The following is a 23,955-nucleotide window of genomic DNA, read 5'->3' on the forward strand; positions in this document are numbered from 1 at the left end:
CTCTTTGCTTCATTCCCCCCCACTAAGTTTCACCTATCACCTGGCGTTTCTCTCTCCCTTCCCCCACCTTTCAAATCTACTCCTCAGCTTTTTTTTTCTCCAGTCCTGCCAAAAGGTTTTGGTCCGCAACATCGACTGTGCTCTTTTCCATAGATGCTGCCCGGCCTGCTGAGTTCCTCCAGCGTTTTGTGTGTGTTACTCGGATTTCCAGCATCTGCAGCTTTTCTCATGTTTGTCATCAGACCAGTTCAGATTTGAAGGCGAAGCTTGCAGAGTATGCAACAAAGTAGGACACAAACAAAGAGTACATCAGGCAGACAAAAATAAAAGGACAGCACAGTGAAGAGAAAAAGATAAAAAGTCAAGTTTCACTTTCAAAAAGAGCACTAACATACGTGCTGTTGTTCAGAAGTCTGATAATGATGAGAATGACATAGAACTGAGTAGCCTTGAGACTTATAATGTCAAAACTAATAATAGACAAACAATATAGCTTTCATCAGAAGTGAACAGCAGGTTAATTAAAATGGAATTGGACAGTGGCTCGGTTGTTTCAGTCATTCCACAAAATGAGTTTGAATTGGCATTTCAAAGATACTATTCTGAAGCCTGCAGATCTCCAACTGAGAAGTTTTACAGAAGAAAAGATAATTCCTGTGGGAATGACATTCATGACAGTAAAATACAACAACCAATAAGCCACATTGGGCTTGTATGTGATATAAAAAAAACAGGAGGACCAGCATTGTGGAGGTGTGATTGGCTGAGAAAACTACAACTTGTTTGCAGATCCATCCACAATTTGCATGCCACATCTTCTGCAAAAGCGTTAACTGAAAGCAAATTAAGAAAGGTACTGGATGATGCCATAACTGTCTCCATGCTGTGCACCATGAACCGTTGCCCAATAGAGGGCAAACAGGTGTTGGTGCCAACCTCTGTGCCTTTGGTTGGAAAGCATATTGGACCAAGGAAGGACCATGCTGCTCAGAGGAATCATGAAAGTGGCGAAAGGAACAGGTTTTGTAGGTAACATTTCTGAGAAAGCTTTGGATATGTTAATCAGGCAGTTACTTGTGAAATGTGGCTTGGTTTTAAGCTGAAAGAGAGTTTAAGGAGCTTCAGGAAAGCTGCAAGCATTCAGCTTTTGTGAGTATAAAGAACCAGAATCTACTCTGTGTGCATTACAGTTATTGCATGAACTTCAAGTGGGAGACAGAAAGTTGCCTGTAAAAGTAGATGCAAAGACTAAAGCCCAGCTGGATGAATGGAAGGCCAAAAAGAAAGGAGTCAATGGAGATATGAAAACAGGGGATTTGTCAGCTGATATTGTGGATGTGGAAACCAAGAGGAGAGATCAGACCATAAGGGGAGCAACAGAAGGATGAATAAGAGAATAACTCCAGTGAAGTAAATGCATCTTCCAAGATCAAGATGCACAAACTAGACAGAAGAAAAAGGAAAAGATGAGGAGGAAAACAAAAGTGCTTTGGAAATGGAAGAGGATAAACAAGATCCAATTTCTCGAGAAATTAGCAAATGCAGAGATGCGCACAAGAAACTAAAAGAAAAAGGTGAGAAAAAAAGACAAGCTAAAAAGGAGAGAAAATATTGAGAGAAAGAACATGAATGAGGAGGAGAGAAGCATGAAAGAGAAGGAACATGAGCATGAAAAAGAGTGGTATAAAGAAAGAGAAGGAAGTCAGGATCAGGAAAGAAGCAAGGATCAAAGTAGATCCAGAGCAAAAAGGAGATGAGAATTGTCCAGAGCTGTCAGAACCACTTCCTGCAGTCCCAGAATCAACTCCTACAACTATCATGGAGGAGGCCCCAGAAACTGAGATTGTTTCATGATCAGAAGTCTCTGCTGTCAAGCAGAGGACCTCCCTTGTCAGGAAAGATGTTGCCCACAACAGTAAGAAATCCTCCACGGTGATTAATTTTTTTAGGTTTGAAAGGGACAATTTAAAATTTACTTTGTTGTGGATATCTACATAGTAGTAGATTTACAGTGCCTTTAAAAAGTGTTCACCACCCCTCCCCGAAGTTTCCGTGTTTTATTGTTTTACAACATTGAATGACAGTGGATTTAATTTGTCTTTTTTTTGACACCAATCAACAGAAGAGACTCTTTTGTGTCAAAGTGAAAACAAATTTCTACAAATTGGTCTAAATTTATTACAATTATTAAACACAAAATAATTGATTGCATAATTACTCACCCGGTTCAAGTCAGTATTTAGTAGATGCACCTTTGGCAGCAATTACAGCCTTGAGTCTGTGTGGATAGGTCTCTATCGGCTTTGCACATCTAGACACTGCAATTTTTCCCCATTCTTCTTAACAAAACTGCTCAAGCTCTGTTAGATTGCATGGGGATTGTGTGTGAACAGCCCTTTTCAAGTCCAGCCACAAATACCCACTGGATTGAGGCCTGGGCTCTGACTTGGCCACTCCAGGACATTAACTTTGTTGTTTTTAAGCCATTCTTGTGTAGTTTTGGCTTTATGCTTGAGGTCATTGTCTTGCTGGAAAACAAATCTCCCAAGTCACAGTTCTCTTGCACACTTCATCAGATTTTCCTCCTGGATTTTAAGAATTAGAATTTAGATTATGAGGACACGTAGTTCTCTTTTATTGTCATTTAGTAATGCATGCATTAAGAAATAATACAATATTCCTCCGGTGTGACATCACAGAAACACAGGACAGACCAAGACTGAAAAACTGACAAAAACCGCATAATTATAACATATAGTTACAACAGTGCAACAATACCATAACTTGATGAAGAACAGTCCATGGCACAGTAAAAAAGTTCAATGTCTCTTGAAAGTCCCACATCTCACGCAGACGGGAGAAGGAAGAAAACTCTCCCTGCTACGCCCGACCACAGTCTGTCTCTGAGTCGTCCGAAAACTTTGAACTCTGATCAACCCTCCGACACCGAGTACCAAGCACCATCTCTATCCAAACGCTTCGACCTCAGCCTCGGTCACCAGCAGCAGGCAAAGCCGAGGATTTTGGGGCCTTCCCTCCGGAGATTCTCAATTGAACAGTAGCAGCAGCAGCGAAACCAGGCATTTCAGAAATTTCTCCAGATGTTCCTCTGTTTCTCACATCTGTCTTCATCAAATCAGAATTGTCCACAGCCCCTATTTAACAGATACAATATCATTTCACCGGAGAGCTGCGCGCTCTGTGTCGCATTGCCATCTTCTCCTCCCGCCGATTTTACCTCAATCCCTGTATTTTGCTGTATTCATTTTACCTTCTACCTTTACAAGCCTTCCAGGACCTGCTGCAGTGAAGCATTCCTACTGCATAATGCAGCCTCCACTGTGCTTCACGGTAGGGATGGTGTGTTTTTGATGATGTGCAGTGATTGTCTTATGCCAAACATAATGTTTAATCTGATGGCCAAAAAGCTCAATTTTGATTTCATCAGATTATAGAACCTTCTTCCAGCTGACTTCATGGTCTCCCACATGCCTTCTGACAAACTCTAGTTGAGATTTCATGTGAGTTTTTTTCATAGTGGCTTTCTCTTTGCTACTCTCCCATAAAACTGCCACTGGTAAAGCACCCAGGCAACAGTTGTTTTATATACAGTCTCTCCCATCTCAGCCACTGAAGCTTGTAACTCCTCCAGAGTTGTTATAGGTCTCTTGGTAGCCTCCCTCACTAGTCCTCTTCTCGCACGGTCACTCAGTTTTTGAGGGCGGCCTGCTCTAGGCAGATTTACAGCTATGCCATATTCTTCCCATTTATTGATGACAGTGATCAGGTGGAGAATCAGGATAGTTATTTAGTATGTTCGTGAAATTAAATTATGGAAATAAGAGGAATAGATAGAGTGGACAGACAGCACCTCTTCCCCAGGGCACCTCTGCTCAATACAAGAGGACATGGCTTTAAGGTAAGGGGTGGGAAGTTCAAGGGGGATATTAGAGGAAGGTTTTTTACTCAGGGAGTGGTTGGTGCGTGGAATGCACTGCCTGAGTCAGTGGTGGAGGCAGATACACTAGTGAAATTTAAGAGACTACTAGACAGGTATATGGAGGAATTTAAGGTGGGGAGTTATATGGGAGGCAGGGTTTGAGGGTCGGCACAACAATGTGGGCCGAAGGGCCTGTACTGTGCTGTACTATTCTATTCTATTGATGATTGACTTAACTATACTCCAAGAGATATTCAGTGACATGGAAATTTTTGTGTATCCATCTCCTGACTTGTACTTTTTAATAACCTTTTCCTGTAGTTGCTTGGAGTTGCTTTTGTTTTCCATGTGTAGTTTTTGCCCAGACACTGACTCACCAGTTGTTGGACCTTCTGGTAATACACCAGATACAGGTGTACTTTTACTACAATCAATTAAAGCACCTTGACGGCACACAGGTTTATTTATAGCTAATTATGTGACTTCTGAAACCAACTGGCTGCGCCCGTAATGATTTGGTGTATCATATTAAAGGGGGTGAATACTTATGCAATAAATTATTTTGTGTTTATACTTGGAATTAATTTAGATCACCTTGAAGAGGTCTGTTTGCACTTTGACATGAAAGAGTCTTTTTCTGTTGATCAGTGTCAGAAAAGCCAAAGAAAATCCACTGTGTTTCAATGTTGTAAAACAATAAAATGTGAAAACTTCCGGGGGGGGGGGGTGAATACTTTTTCATAGGGTATATATATGTAAGTTGAAATGCATTCTATATTGAGTTGGAGTTTATTGTTTAGCAGGGAAGATTGTTATATTTGAGTAATATTTTAAATACATTGTTTAATTAAGCATTCTTTGTTGTTTACATCATGCATTGCGGGTTATGTATAAGAGTACGTGAATTGCATACGTCATGACGCTACTACGCGATACGTGCACACCTCGATTAAAGTAAACACTGAAGTTAGACTCACATTCTTGGCTCTCTTGTTTTCCTTTCAGTTAGTTTTTACGTTTTGGAGTTACAGAATGTAACAGACATGTGCAGGGCAAGGTCTTCACGGAGGTGGTGGATGCTCTGAATGCACTACACGTGGTATTAGTGCAGGCAGGTCAATAGAGTCTTTCGGGCCAACACATGAACGTGCAAGGAATGAGGAATATGGACATTGTGTAGATGGAAGGGATTAGTTTAGTGTAGTTTAGCACAACAAGGGCCTGTTCCTACATGTTCTATGTTCTCACTCAGTGAGATTGTCATATTTTTGTGCTGTTGCAATTTCATTGTCATATTCCTGAGCTGTTAATTATCACACTGATCTTTCTGTGGCAAACTTCATTTAGAAATTCACATGCAGTGCAGAAGTCCAGGGAGTGGAGTGGATGATGGCGACCAGGTGTTTATGTGGGGCTGATGGTGAAGCCAGAGAAATAACCAGCAAAATGGGACACATTTCTTCCTCCCCAGAAGCTTGTGATTTTTTTTCTCTGACCTATGGTGCCCTTTATCCACAGGTGAGCTTTGTGAAGAGGTCATAGATTATTGTCTTCCAAAGTTCAACCCCTGCCAACATGGCTCCAAATGTGTCTCAAGGGACAGGAAGTACAGGTGAGTACTGTGCACTCTTCAATTAATTATATCATATTGATCAACTATGCATTTTTTTAAAGAAAACAAAGACCTGTATTACTTTATACCACAAAAAAAGAGAAAATCTGCAGATGCTGGAAATCTGAGTAACACACACAAAATGCTGGAGGAACTCAGCAGACCGGGCAGTAGCTATGGAAAAAAGTACAGTCGACCTTTTGTCCCGAAATGTCAACTGTACTTTTTTCCATAGATGCTGCCAGGCCTGCTGAGTTCCTCCAGTATTTTGTGTGTATTCCGGTATTGCTTCAGTTGATACCGTATTTTCCCTTCAGCCTTGACAAAAGAACATTAATATAGCATCTTTCTGAGTTAATAGAAGCAGTTAAGGGCTTCACTGTCATTGAAGCTCTTCAGACAAGATGACAAGCATCTGTCAGGGACTAGATATCCAGCCAAGAAATGAGGATAAAGATGACAGAATTTGGTTTCATATTGATAATGCTTGGGCAATGAATAATTGGAAAGGTCTTCAAAAATTGCTTAGTTTTTCAAGAAGTGCCGAGAGAAGGGGTTAGTTGGCAAGTAGTATCTCAGTTTAACATTTGGTATTAAAGAATGGCACCTCTGTTAGGACTGTGTTGAAGTATCAGTTTGGACGGTCTCTCTACGTATCTCACTGATCGAGGAGAAGCTATCCTTAAACCTCTGACCATGCCGTACTGTGTCTACTCTGTTAGATTTACATAAGCATGCTGTATGTAGCAGATCAGATCAGAGTTCCTCAGAATCACCTTCACTGTGATTTGTCATTGGTATGTTTTGGGGATGTATACCTCTTTTATACTGCGCATCACCACAGCAGAGATCAGGACCATTAATGTGATCACGTTAAGACATTTAAACATTGAGCATGTGATTTAATGGATGATAAACAATTGGGCATCTTGAGACTCCCTGGCCAAGTTTGATTTCACTCCTCGGGTTTCTAAATTTTCCCAACACCTAATTTTTTCCTGTACTGATCTCATCCTTCCTTCATAAAAAAAAGTTTTTCTATGACACCTTTACCCAAATGAGATAGTTCAAGGTGCCTCTCAAAATCTTGCAGAACAAAATATGGTAGTTTGTGACTCAAAGCCAAGGATGACAAGAGACAGAATTCTAGAAATAATGGCCTTGAAGGCACAATCACTAATGCAATGGAGTCATAGAACCATGCAGCATGGAAACATGCCCTTCAGCCCATCTATTCCATGCTGACTATCTAAGCTAGACCCACGACGTTTGACCCATACCTTTCTAAGCGTTTCCTATCCATGTTCCTGTCAAAACATCTTTGAAATGTTGTGAATGTTCCTGCCTCAATTTCATTCTGTATTTGCCCTCCACGTCAAAAGTTGCCCCTCACGTTCTCATTAAGTCTCTCCCTGTCACCCTAAATCTATGTCCCTTCATTCTTGATTTACAACCCTGAGAAAAAGATTGTATGCATTCACTCTGCCTATCTATCTAGGCCCCTTGTGATTGTATACACTCAGCTAATGGAGTTGCAGTCTACTCTGTCTTTCTCCATAACTCAGTCCCTTGAGTCACAGCAACATTGATGCACTCTTATAGCTTAATAGCATCTTTCCTATAGCAGGGCAACCAAAACAGAACACAATATTCCAAGCATCAGCAATATCTTGTACAACTGCAACATGATTTCCCAACTGCTATAACCCTTTTGCCTAAATGTTTAAAAATGTTTCTCTTTACAAAGATGTTGCCCGATCATCTGAGCATTTCTGGCATTTTTTTTTCTTCTTTCAGATATCCAGCATCCATCCTATTGAGCCTTTATTTAGTATTTTGTGGTCACCATCTTAGAAGGTTGTCCGGCTGGAGGAGATGAGGTGTAGAGTTTCACGTCTCTAGTTTAGTTTATTTATCCCACGTGAGAGAGACCTCCGTCGGTCAGGGTCCACCATGGCTGTAGTGTCCCAGCTGTCCAGGTACACAAGCCTCAGCAGTACAACATGGAGAGCAAGCTGCTGCCCACGTAGCAAGCTCTCCCTCTCCACACAACTAATGAATCCAAAGGAACTGCAGGGACTGATGTAGTTTGACATTGGCAGCATCACAAGAGTTGTCAGTCAGCGTTGAACTCAACGTAGGACTGCCTTGGGGAATCCAGCTTCAGATTTTTCCATCGGGGTTTACTCCCGAAGTCTTCCCTTGAGTGATATAGAAGAGGTACGAGATCTGAGTTTTCCTTCTAGATGACCAGCAAACCAGAGCTGACAAACACCATCTGCCTGAAGCAACTGGTTTTAAGGCATCAGTAACACGCCTTTACACTCTCTCCTGTCAGTGTAAATGGTTCGGCTGGGCTGAGCTGAGCTGGACTTGGTTGTCAGAGGTTATTTGAGGTGCACACCATTGAGAGCATTTAATAAGTAGTGAGAGCCTGTCTCCATTACCATCCCCGGCTATGACAACCTTAAGGAACCAATGTGTACATCAAAATGCAGTGAAATGCATCATTTGTGTTAACATAGGATTGTACTTTGTATAGGAAAGGCAAGGGGCATAAAAATGTGAAAACAATGACAAGAATTTTAAAACCAATACATATTTAATTGTGAGTCAGAACAGATTAGCAAACAGGTTAATAAGTGAGTAGAGTGGATTGAGAATATAGACATGAGAGTTTTGTCTGACTTTTAGCTTAAGTTGGAGCAGTAAGACTGGAGTGGGTTGGTATAATCACATCTTCAGGTAATATTAGCATGGGTGATTGTATCAGCAGCAGATCAGATGGAGCAGGGGCAGCACTGAGGGCAGTTACAGTGCTGGAAATAGCAGACATTTTTGATGACAACAGCACATAGTCACAAACTTATCCTGGAACCAACGTGTGATTGCAAGTAAAGATTCAGCCTTGGACAGATGAGAGGGAAAAAAAATATTTGCAGAGAAAAACAAATGCAAAAGTTAAACATTTCTGCTCACCCAATGCTGGATGCTGAACAGCTGAATAATAATTTAGAGATCAGAGTGAAGTGATAAGGAGGGCTGAACATCAGCATCTGTGATGTTCAGTGGGCAGCCTGGTAGTGTGGTGGTTAGCACAACGCTTTGCAGTACCAGTGACCCGGGTTCAATTCCTACGGCTGTCTGTAAGGAGTTTGTACGTTCTCCCCGTGGCCACGTGGGTTTCCTCAAGGTGCTCAGGTTTCCTACCTCAGTCCAAAGATGTACCGGTTGGTGGGTTAATTTGTCGTTGTAAATTGTCCTGTGATCAGGCTAGGATTAAATTGGGGTTTGCTGGGTGGCATGGCTCACAGGGTCAGAAGAGTCTATTCCGCACTGTATTTCAATAAAATAAAAAGTAAGAAAATAGGAGAGGGGCAAAGATAGATACTTACGGTCCTGGTGCAGGAAGGCATGGAGAGGATGATGTAGCGAACAGTTACACTGCGGAAGTTTGAGGGGGACCTCATGGAAAGAGTTTGCCATGGTCACTATCAGCTAGATGCAATTTGCAATTTTAGTCAGAACGATGGAAGGTTAGGGCACAAGATTGAAAAGATTTCAAATGAAATTCGAGAAACAAGGGCATGGATTTGGAAGTCAGGGGTTGAAAGGATAAGGAGATTGAAGATGAGGCTTTAATTTAAGAGGAGAGAAGTCCATGATTGTTTTTGACGAAAGAGATGGTGCCGGCAGATAGGAAGGAAAGGGGAAAGTGCCTCAGAAGAGAGAACTATTAACGATAGCAAACAACATTAGAGTCAGGAAGGGAGTGGGGTGATCAGCGGTTTAGTGGGAGTTGGTGCGAAATAAATATAAGAGCAGGAAAAACAGAAGATTAGAAGGAATGTTAAGAGATCAATGTCAGGATAGGGGGAGCTTTGGAAGAAATAAGAACATAAGAAATAGAGGTAGCAGTAGGAAATCACTCCATGTAAATCACTAATATCATGGCTGATCTTCCATACCACTTTAGTGAAACTTACAATTAACGTCTATCTCACTGTGTCCATATTTGAAGACTCACTGTCCTCTGAATGAAGAAAATCCTCCTCATTCCCACCCTAATGGCCTACCTCTTATGTTTAGTGACACACAAGCCATCATGCCTGCATATTCCTTTTAAGCCCCACTTTCCAGTCAGGTCAACTCTCATTCTTCTAAACTTGAGAGCAAATACTATTCTACTAAATTTCTCTTTAATAATAAACTTGCCATCTCAGGTATCAGTTGGGAATTCCCCCTGTGGCATACATTTCCTTCCTTAGATAGGGGAACAAGACCTACGAATGTGATCTACATGGAGCAACAAATCTTTCCTCTTGTAAGCAAGTCCTCTCACAACAAAGGCTGATAATCGTTTGCTTTCCTAATAGCTTGGTGTACCTTCATGTTAATCAGTATAGACTCGTGTATAATGATATCAAGGGTCCTCTGAACTTCTATATCTTTGACCATTTAAGACATGCTTGGCCTTATTATTTCTACCAAAAAAGGATGGCCTCTCATTTTTTCCACATCATATTTCATCAGCCCCATCATTCTCATTCAGTTAGCCCATCAATATCCCTTGAAGTCTCCCTGCATTCTTCTCACAGTCCACACTGCCACCTAGCTTTGTATCAGCAGTAGACAGGGTTTTATCACTCTAATGCTCCCACCTGAATTATTGATACAAATTATGAACAATAGGAGTCATGTTAGATTGAGACGTTTTATTTAGCTGCCTCCCAATCTGTTTATGGCTGAGTCATCATAATTCCAAAGTTGTGGAATCATAGCATGGATACAGACTCTTTGGTCTATCGAGTCAGCACATACCCGTTTCCATTAATCCTACATTCTCATCACTTCCTTCCGGATTCTACAACTCACTACAATTGGAGGCAATTTACGATGGGCAATCCACCTCCTATCCCAAGGTGTGGAGAGGATGTGGAGAGCACCCAGAGAACTGCCGTCACACAAAGAGCATACAGACTCCATATCGGCACCAGCGGAGGTCAGCATTGAACTCATGTTGCTGGAGTTTTGGCAGCAGCCCTACTAGTTCTATCACTATAACGCTACGACAGGAAATTTATACTTTACCTGCCAGAGCTTCTTGCAGTTGCAGCTAACAGTAAAGTGCAAACTAGCTGATACAATGTATTTGCACTTTAAAAAAAACCCTTTTCAAAATGCCACAAGAAAAAAAATCCCAAACAAAATTAGAGTCCAAAGGGAATGAGGGTGGTGTTCTACCGTTGTCCATTCCAAAGCTATGTATATTCGCTCACATTGTTTTTAGGATCAAGATGTGAGTAATAGTAGTTTATCAGGAGCTAACTATTTTGGACGTTGCGGCATGTTTTGTAAATTCCCTTAGCCTATGGTTAATTCTCTGACCTCTATTATTTCAAACAGGTGTGAGTGTTTGCCTGGTTACACTGGCCAGAATTGCCAAACTAATTATGATGACTGTGTGGACAACAGGTGTCGGCATAGTGCCCAGTGTGTTGATGCCATTAATGGTTATACCTGTGTCTGTCCCACCGGCTTCAGGTAAGCAAAGTATGTTTCTGCAGGGAAATCGATGGGAGAAGGAGAAGTTGGATTAGATTCTATCACTTACTTAAATTAGCTTATTTTCTTGCTCCCTTGAGTTTACATTTACATTTAATTCACTGCTGGCTCCAAAATGCATGCAGTATTTAAAGGAGTGGCATATTGTGACTAAATGTTGCATTGGTTAATTTTATTATATTCCCTTGTCAAAGTGCACATAAGTATATTTCTTTCAAAAACGTGCTGTCCCTTACAGGCCAGGGAGCACCTCCAAAGTGCAGACTTTGTAGAAACGTGACCTTCACTCTTCAGCATTGACAATGGTGTGTGTGTGTCTGAGAGACATCAAGACCAAGTCCGATGATAACAAAGGCAATGTTAATAGTCCACCTCTTCAGGTCAACATAAATCTGGGACTGAATGTGGGAGTCTTCTAGTCATGTTATGCTGGGCTAGGTTATCACTTTTCATTTGAGGGTTTCTCTTAAATAAATATTTTCACTTTTTGATTCTCCTGTAGAAGCTTGCAACATTTCCAAATTTCAGATGGCTGTCATTTCCTTTTTTTTAAAAGTCATTTTGCTAGTCCCAGAACTAGCCCTGTCCACCACCACCATCACCACTACATTTTTAGCATCTATAAAAACTGACCAAGTCCAGTCAGATGTTAGTGTCCTTTTCCTGGCACCTGCCCAGAAATGTGTAGACTATCTGGAGCAGGACTTGATTATCAGTGCCTAGTCTACGTTGCAGAGATGAGCATCTGGTGTATTCACTGGTGTTTAACTAATGTGGTCCAGTCTTCAGAGAATGAGCAGGCAAGCACTTGTGCTTCCAGCTAAGGGCATCAGAAGGGCTAACAAACTACTACATATAATAAACATGAGAAAGTCTGTAGATGCTGAAAATCCAAAGCAACACGTACAAAATGCTGGAGGAATGCTACAGGTCAGGCAACACCTGTGGAAATGAGCAAACAGTTGATATTTCTGGCTGAGACCCTTCTTCTGGACTGACATGGAAGGAGAAATATGCCAGAATAAAAAAGATGGGGGAAGAAGATGTAGGCTAGCTATAAGGTGATAGGTGAAGCCTGATGAGTGGGAAAGGTAACGGGCTGGAGAGGAAGGAATCTGATAGGAGAGGAGAGTGGACCATAGGAGAAAGGGAAGGACAAGGGGCACTAGAGGGAAGTGACAGGGAGTTGAGAAAAGGTAAGAGGCCAGAGTAGGGGATAGAGGAAGGGTGGGGAACATTTTTTTTACCGGAAGGAGAAATCAATATCCATGCCATCACATTGGAGGCTACCCAAATGGAATACAAGGCCTTTCTCCTCCACCCTGAGGGTGACCTCACCTTGGCACAAGAGGAGGCCATGGACTGACATATCAGACAGGAATGGGAATGGGAATTAAGATGTCCGTCCATCGGGAAGTTCTGCTTTTTGCAGATGGAGCCAAGGTGCCTGACGAAACAGTCCCCCATCTTACGGTGGGTCTCACCGATATAGAGTTAGCTACTCCTTCTGATATTAATTGCCAGAAGAATCAGCTTGTCACCTGCTGTAAGTGGGCCCGTCATATAATGTTGGCAATTTTGTTGCTGTTTTCCAGCAAACACTAAACTGGTACTATTATTCCTCATTGATCACCTTTCTGTTTGCTGACACACTCAATGAGGCTTCGTGCTCTGATTTGTTCTTCCAGTGGACTGTTCTGTGAAATCCAGCTTCCCATGGTCCTGCCCCACGCCAGTCTCTGTGACAACTACGACTGCCAGAATGGTGCTCATTGCATGGAGGTACAAAATGAGCCTGTCTGCCGGTGCCTGGCCGGCTTCGCAGGCCAGAGGTGCGAGAAGCTGGTCACCGTCAACTTTGTCGGGAAAGATTCTTACGTGGTGCTGTCGGCCTCCGAAGTCCGCCCGCAAGCAAATATCTCACTTCAGGTAGGGATTTCAACAGTGTGGCTTCAACGTTGGGACGTTGGGGCTCGTTAGGGCATGGTCAGTGATTTCGAGCAGACGGTGCCCAATAATACAGATTCCATTCAATTTGTCAGCTGCTGTTGTTCTGCTTTACTTGTGGCTTTTTCTCAATCTTTTTCCACAGAGGGTCACTTATGAGATCCCCATTAATAAGCATTCTCAGTGTCATTTCATAAGCCATGTAATAAAGCAGAACATCAGAGGGCTCTTCCTCTTACATTCTTGGATAATTTCCAGAACAAATGTCAGTAGAGTCCTCTTCTCTTCAAAACACAATCAATCTCATCAGCAAGAGCACAGTGTAAGTTTTCAGCATTAATCAGCAACATTGCAACCTAATGCTGGTGGATTAGTAACTGAAGTAGCAGCGAACAAACTAGAGCATGAGTCGGGGCTAGCAACTCGTTTGCCAATCAGAACCTTAATATCCTTCGAGCTCTTTAAGATGTGACAGTACACCTACAAAATCCTGAGCTAGCATTGTAGCTCAAGAACCAGTCTTGACTATACGAGATTCTTTCGCGCCTATAGAATCTTGGAAAATCTTCTCTGAGTGCTGGCAAAGAGCAACTCTTGTCTGATTCAGCTTCAGCAACTAATTAACCAAAACTCCTCATGCACAGACCTAGGCTAGATAGACCTCAAGGTGGATGTGGTGTAAACTATCCTCTATGATATTTTCTTGGACAGTTAAATTACGATCCAAGTGAAATATTGAATAAAACTCTCTTTGCTCAAGCTCCCATGGAGCATGAGAGAGCATCAGCAAAAACCAAGGCTACTGTCAATCGTTTTGCTCAGGGATATTAAGATCGGTGTAAAATTCAAGTGATGAAGAGACCACTGCTGGGCCAAGGAGACCATTCCCATTCTGTGAGGCTCTGTGAATGTGTGAGGTTAGTGAACAGATGACCAGTAAAATGGGAAGCTATAAACAGAAACTGAAATAACTAGATCAGAGATGTAAGTGAAAGTAAATTTCAGAAGATCCCCATAAACCTGATCTAACATGCAAGCCGGGAACAGGCCCTTTGGTGCAGAATATCATGGGCCAAAGGACTCATACCTGTGTTCTACTGTTCCATGTTCTGTGATCTAATATATTCTCTCTCCATGTGGCTAGGTTGCAACTGACAAGGACAATGGTCTATTACTCTACAAAGGCGACAACGATCCCTTGGCTCTAGAACTTTATCAGGGGCATGTACGACTCATATATGATGCATCAAGTTATCCACCTACCACTGTGTACAGGTGAGTCTTCCCTCACCCAGTATTTGCTTGTACATTTCAAATTGCCATCTACACTGTGGCAGAAAAGGGCAGAATTACTCATGAGTTCCCAGTGGGGTTGTATGTCCTAAAACAAGAAGCGTTACAGTGCTTTACACTTGACAAGGGTGAAAGATATCCATTCTTTGTGCCAGTGAGCGAGAAGCAGAGGGTAACATTGAGCTTCTGATTGTGCCGGTATGGGGGCTCGTGGCAATAATGATGGCCAGCTGCCCCTGTATATCTGTAGCTTGGACTCTCCACACAGTACAGTGGAGATGCAATTGTAACTGAGAACAAGACATGGCATTTTATGACACTGAATTGGTTTTGCTCTCCACAATTCATTTTCATATAAAAATTCAGCAAGTTACAATGAGTCCACGGCCTTCCGTTTGCATCATCTGTGCATCCGATAAGCCAATGCAGAGAGGAGTTTGAACACCCAGCTGTAAGTACTGAATATCTGTGTAGCATATTCCACACTTCAGCTCATTAATATCAATTACATCGTCTCTGCTTATTATGCAGAAGCTGGCTCAAAGGTGACGTGGACATCTGCCCTCATCAATCGATTGGTAAATGTCACAAAGACAGCCATTCACTGCTTGATCAGATGGCTTTTATAGATTGTCCACATTTGCAGGCTCAGAGAAGGGCAAACACCTCATGAGCTCTAATTATATTGATAAAGGAAGAGGTCATCATTGACAACGGTGTTTCATTACCATAAGATTAATGGATTCATATGTGTGCTGAACCCTTGCTGCTGATATTAATTCCATTGGTTAATGCATTACCCTTTTATTAAATGTCACACCATTATCTTATTAGCACAGTGAGAGAGATGATGCAAGATTTAAATATCCGAGTCCAATTAAATCAAGGCTGGAAGAAAGGCCATCAAATAACAGATTTCCCTGAGCTGGGATATATACATATCTTAAACAAGCAGCTCCTAATGGAAGACTTGAGAAAGCTTTTCATTAAATTAGGATACCCAGTGTCATGTCAAAGGGCTATTTTCAATTTCAGTAAATTTTTACATAATTCTTAAAAAGCAACACATGCAAGGGAACATTGAATAATTGTTTACTGGTACATACAGAGTTTGACAGGCTTGTGTATCATTCCCTAACACCAACTGACCTTGCCATAGCCTTGAGTTTTGTTCAAGTCACCATTCTCTCCCATCTGCTATGAAGGTGTTACCACTGTGTATACCCTCCACTTTGCATCTGCAGAAGTTTGTCAAAGTTTTAGATAACATGCCGAATCATCACAAACTTTTAAGAATGTAGAGGTGCTGCCATACATCCTTCGAGATGGTCCTATGTGCTAGAGCTAGGGCAGATCCTCTGAAATGATAATGCTGAAGAATCAAAGTTACTGGCCACAGTTCCTTGAGTTTTTGGCCTTCCCTAACTGTTTTTGAACCAAATGGCTTACCAGGTCTTTTCTGAGAGCAACCAACCACAATGCTGTGGTTGAAGTCACATGTACATCAGATGGAATGATTATTGTAGCTTTGCAGAAAGGCTTTGACCATAATCCCAACAGCAACATTGTTGCTGACACCAGCCCCTTGTCCCAGAGTTAATAATTAACCAAATTTAAAACCTCTGGCTGACAGATTAAGATTTGAATGTCTGCGGATTATGAACTCAAGGTTACTTGTAGAGATTTCCGCTTGAGTAGCCTAGTAAGATTAACTGTTGTGGGATTTTCTGCTTAAATGTGACGCAGCATTGGTGGAGACAACTGACCCTGAAATGTCCCAGATGTTGTCTGCTGACATTAATTATCTCACTGTAAACGAGTATTGAATCTATTCATTGTCACACAATCAAGCATCTTTGCGTTTTAGGTCAAAGATTTGCTGAGAATTACTGTCCTTTCATAATATCCACAAATCTCTCCTTGGAGGGTGTATGTTGTATCAGATGACCCATACAACAAGTGCAATGCATAGCTTGAAAGTAAACCATATTTGTGTATAAAATTTAGTCCAGAACCAACAACTGATTAGGATGGGTATTTGATGTAATTTATTTGTTTATTCTGTGCGAAAGCAGTGACTCGAAAAGCTTAAACAGCAGGTTTAATGGCTCAGCTAAGAAAATATGCTGTTTCGTGTCTGTCAGGGTGAGCACAATGAAATAAAGACAGAAAATATTGGTTGACTCCCCTTCATCCAGTGCCAAGCCACTGTCTCTGTCTGTCTGAGAACATGGAGATTTATCAGCGATTCCAAAAATGGACTCTGACTAAACAACAGTGAAATCTGCAAGCTATCTGTGGGAATTGGAAATATATGCATTAAATAAAGGACAAACTCCTGTGTAAACGCTTAGATTAATCAAAATTCTTCAAAACAATTCCTATGTCACTCTGTGGGGCTATTTGCTTGCTCCTTTTGCAGGGAGTTCTATGCTGCCGGCTATGTTTGGCAGTCTTTCCACCCCTCACATCTGTGTAAGCTCAGTAAAAATGAATAACACAGCAGTAAATCAGCAGAATCACAATACCCAGGTTTGTGGTTCGGCTGGAAATCTCCATCAGCCCAAAAGGTGTCACTTCTTGCCGGGAGTCACAGGTTTTTTTTCAGATCCAAATGTTTTAGTTAATCAAGCGGAGGTCGCGGACCTCACAAAGAGGAGTGCAGCAACACTGACAATAAGCAGCATACTGTATTTCAACATGCTGTACAGTCCATGTTCCAAGTGACTTAAATTGACCTCACCACTTCCACCTGCATTCTCCAAGCATTCAAAGTCAGATTGAAGCACTTGGTAGGAGATCCTATAGGGATCATTATAAATGAAAATAAAGGAAATTGGAAGTCTGAAACAAAGTTGAAAAGTGCTGGAGACAAGCAGCGGGTTAGACAGACTCTTCGTCAGAATTGGCAAAGAGAGAAAAGCAGATTAGATTTAAATTGCAGGGAATGCAGGGGAGAAGTTGGTAGGACTAAAAAAAAATAAACTGTGTGATTGGATGAGGTAAGGTTAAAAGGGTTAATCAGATGACAATTATGCTTCTTTGTCTGCATTATGCATTAATACTTGCAGGGCTGTGGGATAAGCCAATAGAGAGAAAAAGGCTGATTATATGACAGATATAATGACAGGAATGGATACTTCTTATCCAGTCTGAGAAAATCAGTTACTTAAAGTTGGAGAACTTGATGTTGAGTTCAGTATGCTGCAACATACCCAGATGGAAGAAGGGGTACTGTTCTTCAAATTTGTTTTTGGCCATGACACACAGAACCAAGCTTCCAAATTTCCCTCAACCTAAGCCCCAAACTTACAGCTAACTCTGTTGTCTCTTCTCTTCTCTATGAGATGGTGTTAACATCAACAATATAAGATATGCAGATGATACCACCCTAATAGCAAGTGCTGCAGAAGACCTACAAATCCTCCTAGACAAAGTAGCACAAACAAGTGCAGATTTTGGTCTAACCATAAACTGTAAAAAAAAACAAATGTATGGTAATATCAAAACAGCAGGATACTCCCAACTGCCAATTGTACATCGGTAACCAAGAGATTAAACAAAAGACCACCTTTAATTACCTTGGTAGCTTTACATCACAAGATGCTAGAAATAAAGTAGAAATAAAAAGAAGAATTGCCATTGCCAAAACCAACTTCAAAAAAATGAAACCCATTTTTATCAATAGACACATTTCTATGACAACAAGGCTTAAGCTACTAAAAGTCAATCTTGCTGTATGCTTCCAAAACATGGACTATAACACCAGAACTCCAAAGAAACTTAGAAGCAACAGACATGTGGTTTCTTAGAAGAATGTTGAAAATATCATATAGAGATAGGGTAACTAATGAGACAGTACGCCAACGTGTCCATACAAAAAGATTTTTAATGAGAACATTAAATGAGAGGAAACTTAAATTTCTGGGTCATGTCATCAGAAAGGGAGAAATAGAATGCCTTACATTACAAGGCCGTATGCCTGGGAAACGCGGAAGAGGAAGGCAAAGAAGAAAATATATGGACACTGTGAAAGAACTAACAGATCTAAGTGTGTAAGATATCATTGACGCTGCGAGGGATCATTCGATGTGGAGAGCCACGATCGCCCAAGCATGTAATACGCAAGGCACATGAAGAAGAAGAAGATGAGATGCCCCACCGGCTCCCTCAACCATAAAATCCAAAAATTAGTGACGACCCAACTTCTCATCCTCACTGCTATGCTGCCAAGAATTTGAAGGTCGAGGTAGTGTTGTAGTTTCCTGGCAGACAATATTTGAATAATGTCACATCTAATAAGACCATAACATATAGGAGCAGAATTAGGCCATTTGGCCCATTATATCATGGCTGATCCAACCTCCTGCCTTCTCTCTGTAACCCTTCATGCCCTGACCATTCAAGAATCTGATTCAGATGCAAGTCATCATTAACATCTGACTACCATTGCACCCTGTGCTGCCATAAAGTGGAACCCAAGTAAGATTGTGGCTTGTTGAGATCTGTGCATGCAGTTTGTCCGGCATCTTGAGATGGGCTGTACAATACTGGCATGTGTGATCTCCCTGTGCATACAGCGTTAAATTCAAAAGGCAACAAGTATGTAAACAATGCTATGGAAGCCCACAGCCCATCCTGGGAAACTGGGCTCCAGAACAGTTTCACATTCGTCACTGCTAGAGCCATTTGCTTTGTCTGTATTTGGGATGAGGATGTATACCTGGAAGTCCACCTTCCTGTAAAACTGCAATTGAAAAGGCTACTAAACACAGACTGAGTGAGTTGAAAAGGCTACTAAACACAGACTGAGTGTGAGTGTGAGTGTGTGCGTGTGCGTGTGTGTGTGTGAGTGTGTGTGTGAGTGAGTGTGTGAGTGAGTGTGTGTGCGAGTGTGTGTGTGTGTGTGTGTGTGTGTGTGTGAGTGTGAGTGTGTGTGTGTGTGTATACACAATATTTAACTGGGATTAGCAGTTGTGTATGGATGCAGTTGGGGAGCTGCTGCCATTCAGCTCCAGTGACATCCAGCCTTCTCCCTGTGACTTGTGTCCACTTCTGCTGGGTGTCCCAGTTTTCTCACCGGTCCCAAAGACGTCCAGGCTGGTCAGATAATTAGCTGCTGTAAATTGCCCTAATGTGTGGCAAGGAGTAAAATGTGGGGGAAGTTGATGAGAATTGGGAAAAATAAATCAGGATTAGAACAAACAGGTGCATGATGGTCAGTGCAGACAGAGTGGTCTGAAGAGCAAGTTTCCACGCTGTGTGACTATGATTCTAATTGAAAAGAAGCAATTCTGTCTAAAATTCCTAATATTAAACTTCCGGTTTCCAGTTACTAATATTATTCCCGATAACTGGAGCGTTCTACTTCCACCTCCAAGCTTCCCTCCGCCTCTTCCCAATTATTCCCAGTGAGAAGCGTTAACCCTCCTTGTGGTCTTGACTGTACATCCATGGAAAGACATTCTGCCATTGACAGAGAACCAAACCTGAAGTGACTTTCGTTTGGAGAATGAAGCCACGTTGCTGTTTGAGAAGTCCAGGCCTATATTCTTCAGAATTCAGAAGAATCAGAGGTGACCTCGTTGAAGTTTATTGGGCTCCACAGAATGGATTGGCGGAGGATGCTTCCCCAAATGAGGTGCCTAGAACCAGTGGTCGCAGTCCCAGGTCGTGCAGGACCTAGATGAGGAAACATCTTTTCTCATTCAGGTGTTGAAACTTTGGACTTCTCTGATTTGGAGGGACTCTGAGGCTTAGCCATCAAGTTATTCAATTCAGATTACTGGATATTGAGAGGATCAAGAGATATGGAAGCAGTGCAAGAAGATGGCGTTCAAATTCAGGACTGCACATGATCGAGAGAAATGGCAAAGCAGGCCTGTGGCCTGTTGGCCTACTCCTTTCAATCAACTCTCACCACTTGTCCTCCTTTCTCTTATGAAATCCTGACTAACAAGTACACAATAAGAAAGGCACACCCAGTCCATCCTTGCGTCGTCCGATGATACTTTACCACAAATAAAGTGCAGTCAGTTCATCTGCGGGATATAGGTGGTAGAGTAGCGGTTAGCCACAACGCTTTACAGAATAGGTTCAATTCCCGCCACTACCTGTGAGGAATTTGTATGTTCTCCCCGTAACCACATAGCTCTTTCCTCCAGGTGCCCTGGTTTTCTCCCACAGTGCAATGACATACCAATTGATCATTGTAAATTCTCCCGTGATTAGGTTCAGATTAAATTGGGGGATTGCTGGGCGGCCTGGCTCAAAGGGCCAGAAGGGTCTGTTCTGTGTTGTATCTCAATCAATAAAAACAGGAGCTATTTTATTTCAAAAGTTACCACAAACAGCAGTGTAGTAATGATCAGATCATCCGCTATGTTACCCTTTGCCAGGCTGTTTGCTCTGCATGTCACTCAACACCCAGGAGCCATATCGGCTGGATAATTCATTCTATTTCTTTTCTTCCTCTGTGCAGTGTGGAGACGATCAATGACGGGCAGTACCACACTGTCGAGCTGATGATGATGAACCAATCACTCAGTCTGGTGGTGGACAAAGGAATCCCCAGGAGTCTGGGCAAGCTCCAGAAACAGCCGACCCTGAGCCTGAACTCCCCGCTCTACATCGGAGGTGAATTTCTTGCTCCATTTTACTTCTGGTCACCCCTTCATCACCCTAGTCACGTGTTCCATCAGTTCTAATCCTCTTTGTACACAGGCAGGGAATAATCCTGCACAAATGCAGTCAGTCTCTCACTCTCACACTCTCTTACACTCACAATCTCACACCCTCTTACACTCACAATTTCACTCTCACTCGCTCACACTCTCTCACATTCATACTCTCACTCTCTCACTCCATTCTCTCACACTCACTCTCTCACACTCTGTCACTCTTTCTCACTCCTGTCTCTCTCACAGTCCACTCTCACAATCTCACTCTCATACACTCACACTCACTCCCACACTCTCTTCCTCTCTCTCCCACTCCCACTCTCTCACTCCACAGTCACTCCTCTCTTGCATTCTCTCCCACACTCTCTCATTCACTCACTCACTCACTCACCAAGGTATTTTGGTATTTTCCTGCTACATATTTATTTTGCAGTTGCTCTTAAAATACCCACAATTTTCTAGTTAATTTGTTAAATATCACTTGTTTGCCTCTAAATTGGTCGTCTGTTCAGAAAAATCAAACAACTTGCATTAACATCATTCCTTCTTAGCTGATGAGGTTCCTGGAAACATAGAAAACCTACAACACAATACAGGCCCTTAGAACTACCTAGGCTTACCCAAAGCCCTCTATTTTTCTAAACTCCATTTACCTATCCAGGAGTCTCTTAAAAGACCCTATCGTTTCCACCTCCACCACTGCCGCCAGCAGCCCATTCCACGCACTCACCGCTCTCTGCGTAACAAACTTACCCCTGACATCCTCTGTACCTACTTCCAAACACCTTAAAAATATGCCCTCTTGTGCCAGCCATTTCAGCCCTGGGGAAAAGCCTCTGACTATCCACACGATCAATGCCTCCATCATCTTATACACCTCAGTCAGGTCACCTCTCATCCTCCGTTGCTCCAAGGAGAAAAGGCCGAGTTCACTCAACATATTCTCATAAGGTAAGCTTCCCAATGCAGACAACATCCTTGTAAATCTCTTCTGCACCCTTTCTACAGTTTCCATGTCCTTCCTGTAGTGAGGCGACCAGAACTGAGCACAGTACTCCAAGTGAGGTCTGACCAGGGTTCTATATAGCTGCAACATTACCTCTCGGCTCTTAAACTCAATCCCATGTTGATGAAGGCCAATGCACCATATGCCTTCTTAACCACAGAGTCAACCTGCGCAGCTGCTTTGAGTGTCCTATGGACTCGGATCCCAAGATCCCTCTGATCCTCCACACTGCCAAGAACCTTACCATTAATGCTATATTCTGCCAAAATATTTGACCACCAAAATGAACCACCTAACTCTTATCTGGGTTGCCACTTCACTGCCCAGTTTTGCATCCTATCAATGTCCTGCTGTAACCTCTGACAGCCCCCCACACTATCCACAACACCCCCAACCTTTGTGTCATCAGCAAATTTACTAACCCATCCCTCCACTTCCTCATCCAGGTCATCTAGAAAAATCACAAAGAGTAGGGGTCCCAGAACAGATCCCTGAGGCACACCATTGGTCACTGGCCTCCATGCAGAATATGATCCATCTACCATCACTCTTTGCCTTCTGTGGGCAAGCCAGTTATGGATTCACAAAGCAATTTTCCCTTGGATCCCATGCCTCCTTACTTTCTCAATAAGCCTTGCATGGGGTACCTTATCAAATGCCTTGCTGAAATCCGTATACATTACATTATGGCTCTACCTTCATCAATGTGCTTTGTCACATCCTCAAAAAATTCAATCAGGCTTGTAAGGCACAACCTGCCTTTAACAAAGCCATGCTGACTATTCCTAATCATATTATGCCTCTCCAAATGTTCATAAATTCTGCCTGTTAGGATATTCTCCATCAACTTACTAACCACTGAAGTAAGACTCACTGGTCTATAATTTCCTGGGCTATCTCTACTCCCTTTCTTGAATAAGGGAAAAACATCCGCAACCCTCCAATCCTCTGGAACCTTTCCCATCCTCATTGATGATGCAAAGATCATCGCCAGAGTCTCAGCAATTTCCTCCCTCACTTCCCACAGTAGCCTGGGGTATATCCCGTCCAGTCCCGGTGACTCATCCAACATGATGTTTTCCAAAAGCTCCAGCACATCCTCTTCCTTAATATTTACATGCTCAAGCTTTTCAGTCCGCTGCAAGTCACCCCTACAATCGCCAAGATCCTTTTCCGTAGTGAATACTGAAGCAAAGTATTCATTAAGTACCTCTGCTATCTCCTCCGGTTCCATACATACTTTTCCACTGTCACACTTGATTGGTCCTATTCTCTCATGTCTTATCCTCTTGCTCTTCACATACTTGTGGAATGGCTTGGGGTTTTCCTTAATCCTGTCTGCCCAAGGCCTTCTCATGGCCCCTTCTGGCTCTCCTAATTTCATTCTTAAGCTCCTTTCTGCTAGCCTTATAATCTTCTAGATCTCTATCAATACCTAGTTTTGTACCCTACCATCCTTTCCCTGTCTCATTGGAATGTACCTATGCAGAACCCCACTCAAATATCCCTTGAACATTTGCCACATTTCTTCCGTACATTTCCCTGAGAATATCTGTTTCCAATTTATGCTTCCAAGTTCCTGCTTGATAGCCTCATATTTCCCGTTACTCCGATTAAATGTTTCTCTAACTCGTCAGTTCCTATCCCTCTCCAATGCTATGGTAAAGGAGATAGAATTGTGATCACTATCTCCAAAATGCTCTCACACTGAGATATCTGACACCTGACCAGGGTCATTTCCCAATAGCAGATCAAGTACAGCCTCTCCTCTTGTAGGCTTATCTACATATTGTGTCAAGAAACCTTCCTGAACACACATAACAAACTCCATCTCATCTAAACCCTTGCTCTAGGGAGATGCCAATCAATATTTGGGAAATTAAAATCTCCCACCACAACAACCCCGTTATTA

At 42.2% G+C, this 23,955-nt stretch overlaps 1 protein-coding gene across 2 annotated transcripts in view; it reads left to right on the forward strand.

Moving 5' to 3' along the window:
* LOC134349406 (slit homolog 3 protein-like) overlaps positions 1-23,955 on the forward strand; it is a 674,478-nt gene that overhangs the window by 640,133 nt on the left and 10,390 nt on the right. For both annotated transcript variants that reach the window (XM_063053662.1, XM_063053663.1), the window contains 5 exons: positions 5,459-5,552; positions 10,959-11,096; positions 12,806-13,046; positions 14,209-14,339; positions 20,839-20,993. In XM_063053662.1, the coding sequence (XP_062909732.1) occupies positions 5,459-5,552; positions 10,959-11,096; positions 12,806-13,046; positions 14,209-14,339; positions 20,839-20,993 (759 nt within the window). The remainder of the gene's footprint in view (positions 1-5,458; positions 5,553-10,958; positions 11,097-12,805; positions 13,047-14,208; positions 14,340-20,838; positions 20,994-23,955) is intronic.

This window comes from Mobula hypostoma, chromosome 7 (genome assembly GCF_963921235.1).
Source record: "Mobula hypostoma chromosome 7, sMobHyp1.1, whole genome shotgun sequence".
In the NCBI taxonomy this organism is placed as follows: domain Eukaryota; kingdom Metazoa; phylum Chordata; class Chondrichthyes; order Myliobatiformes; family Myliobatidae; genus Mobula; species Mobula hypostoma.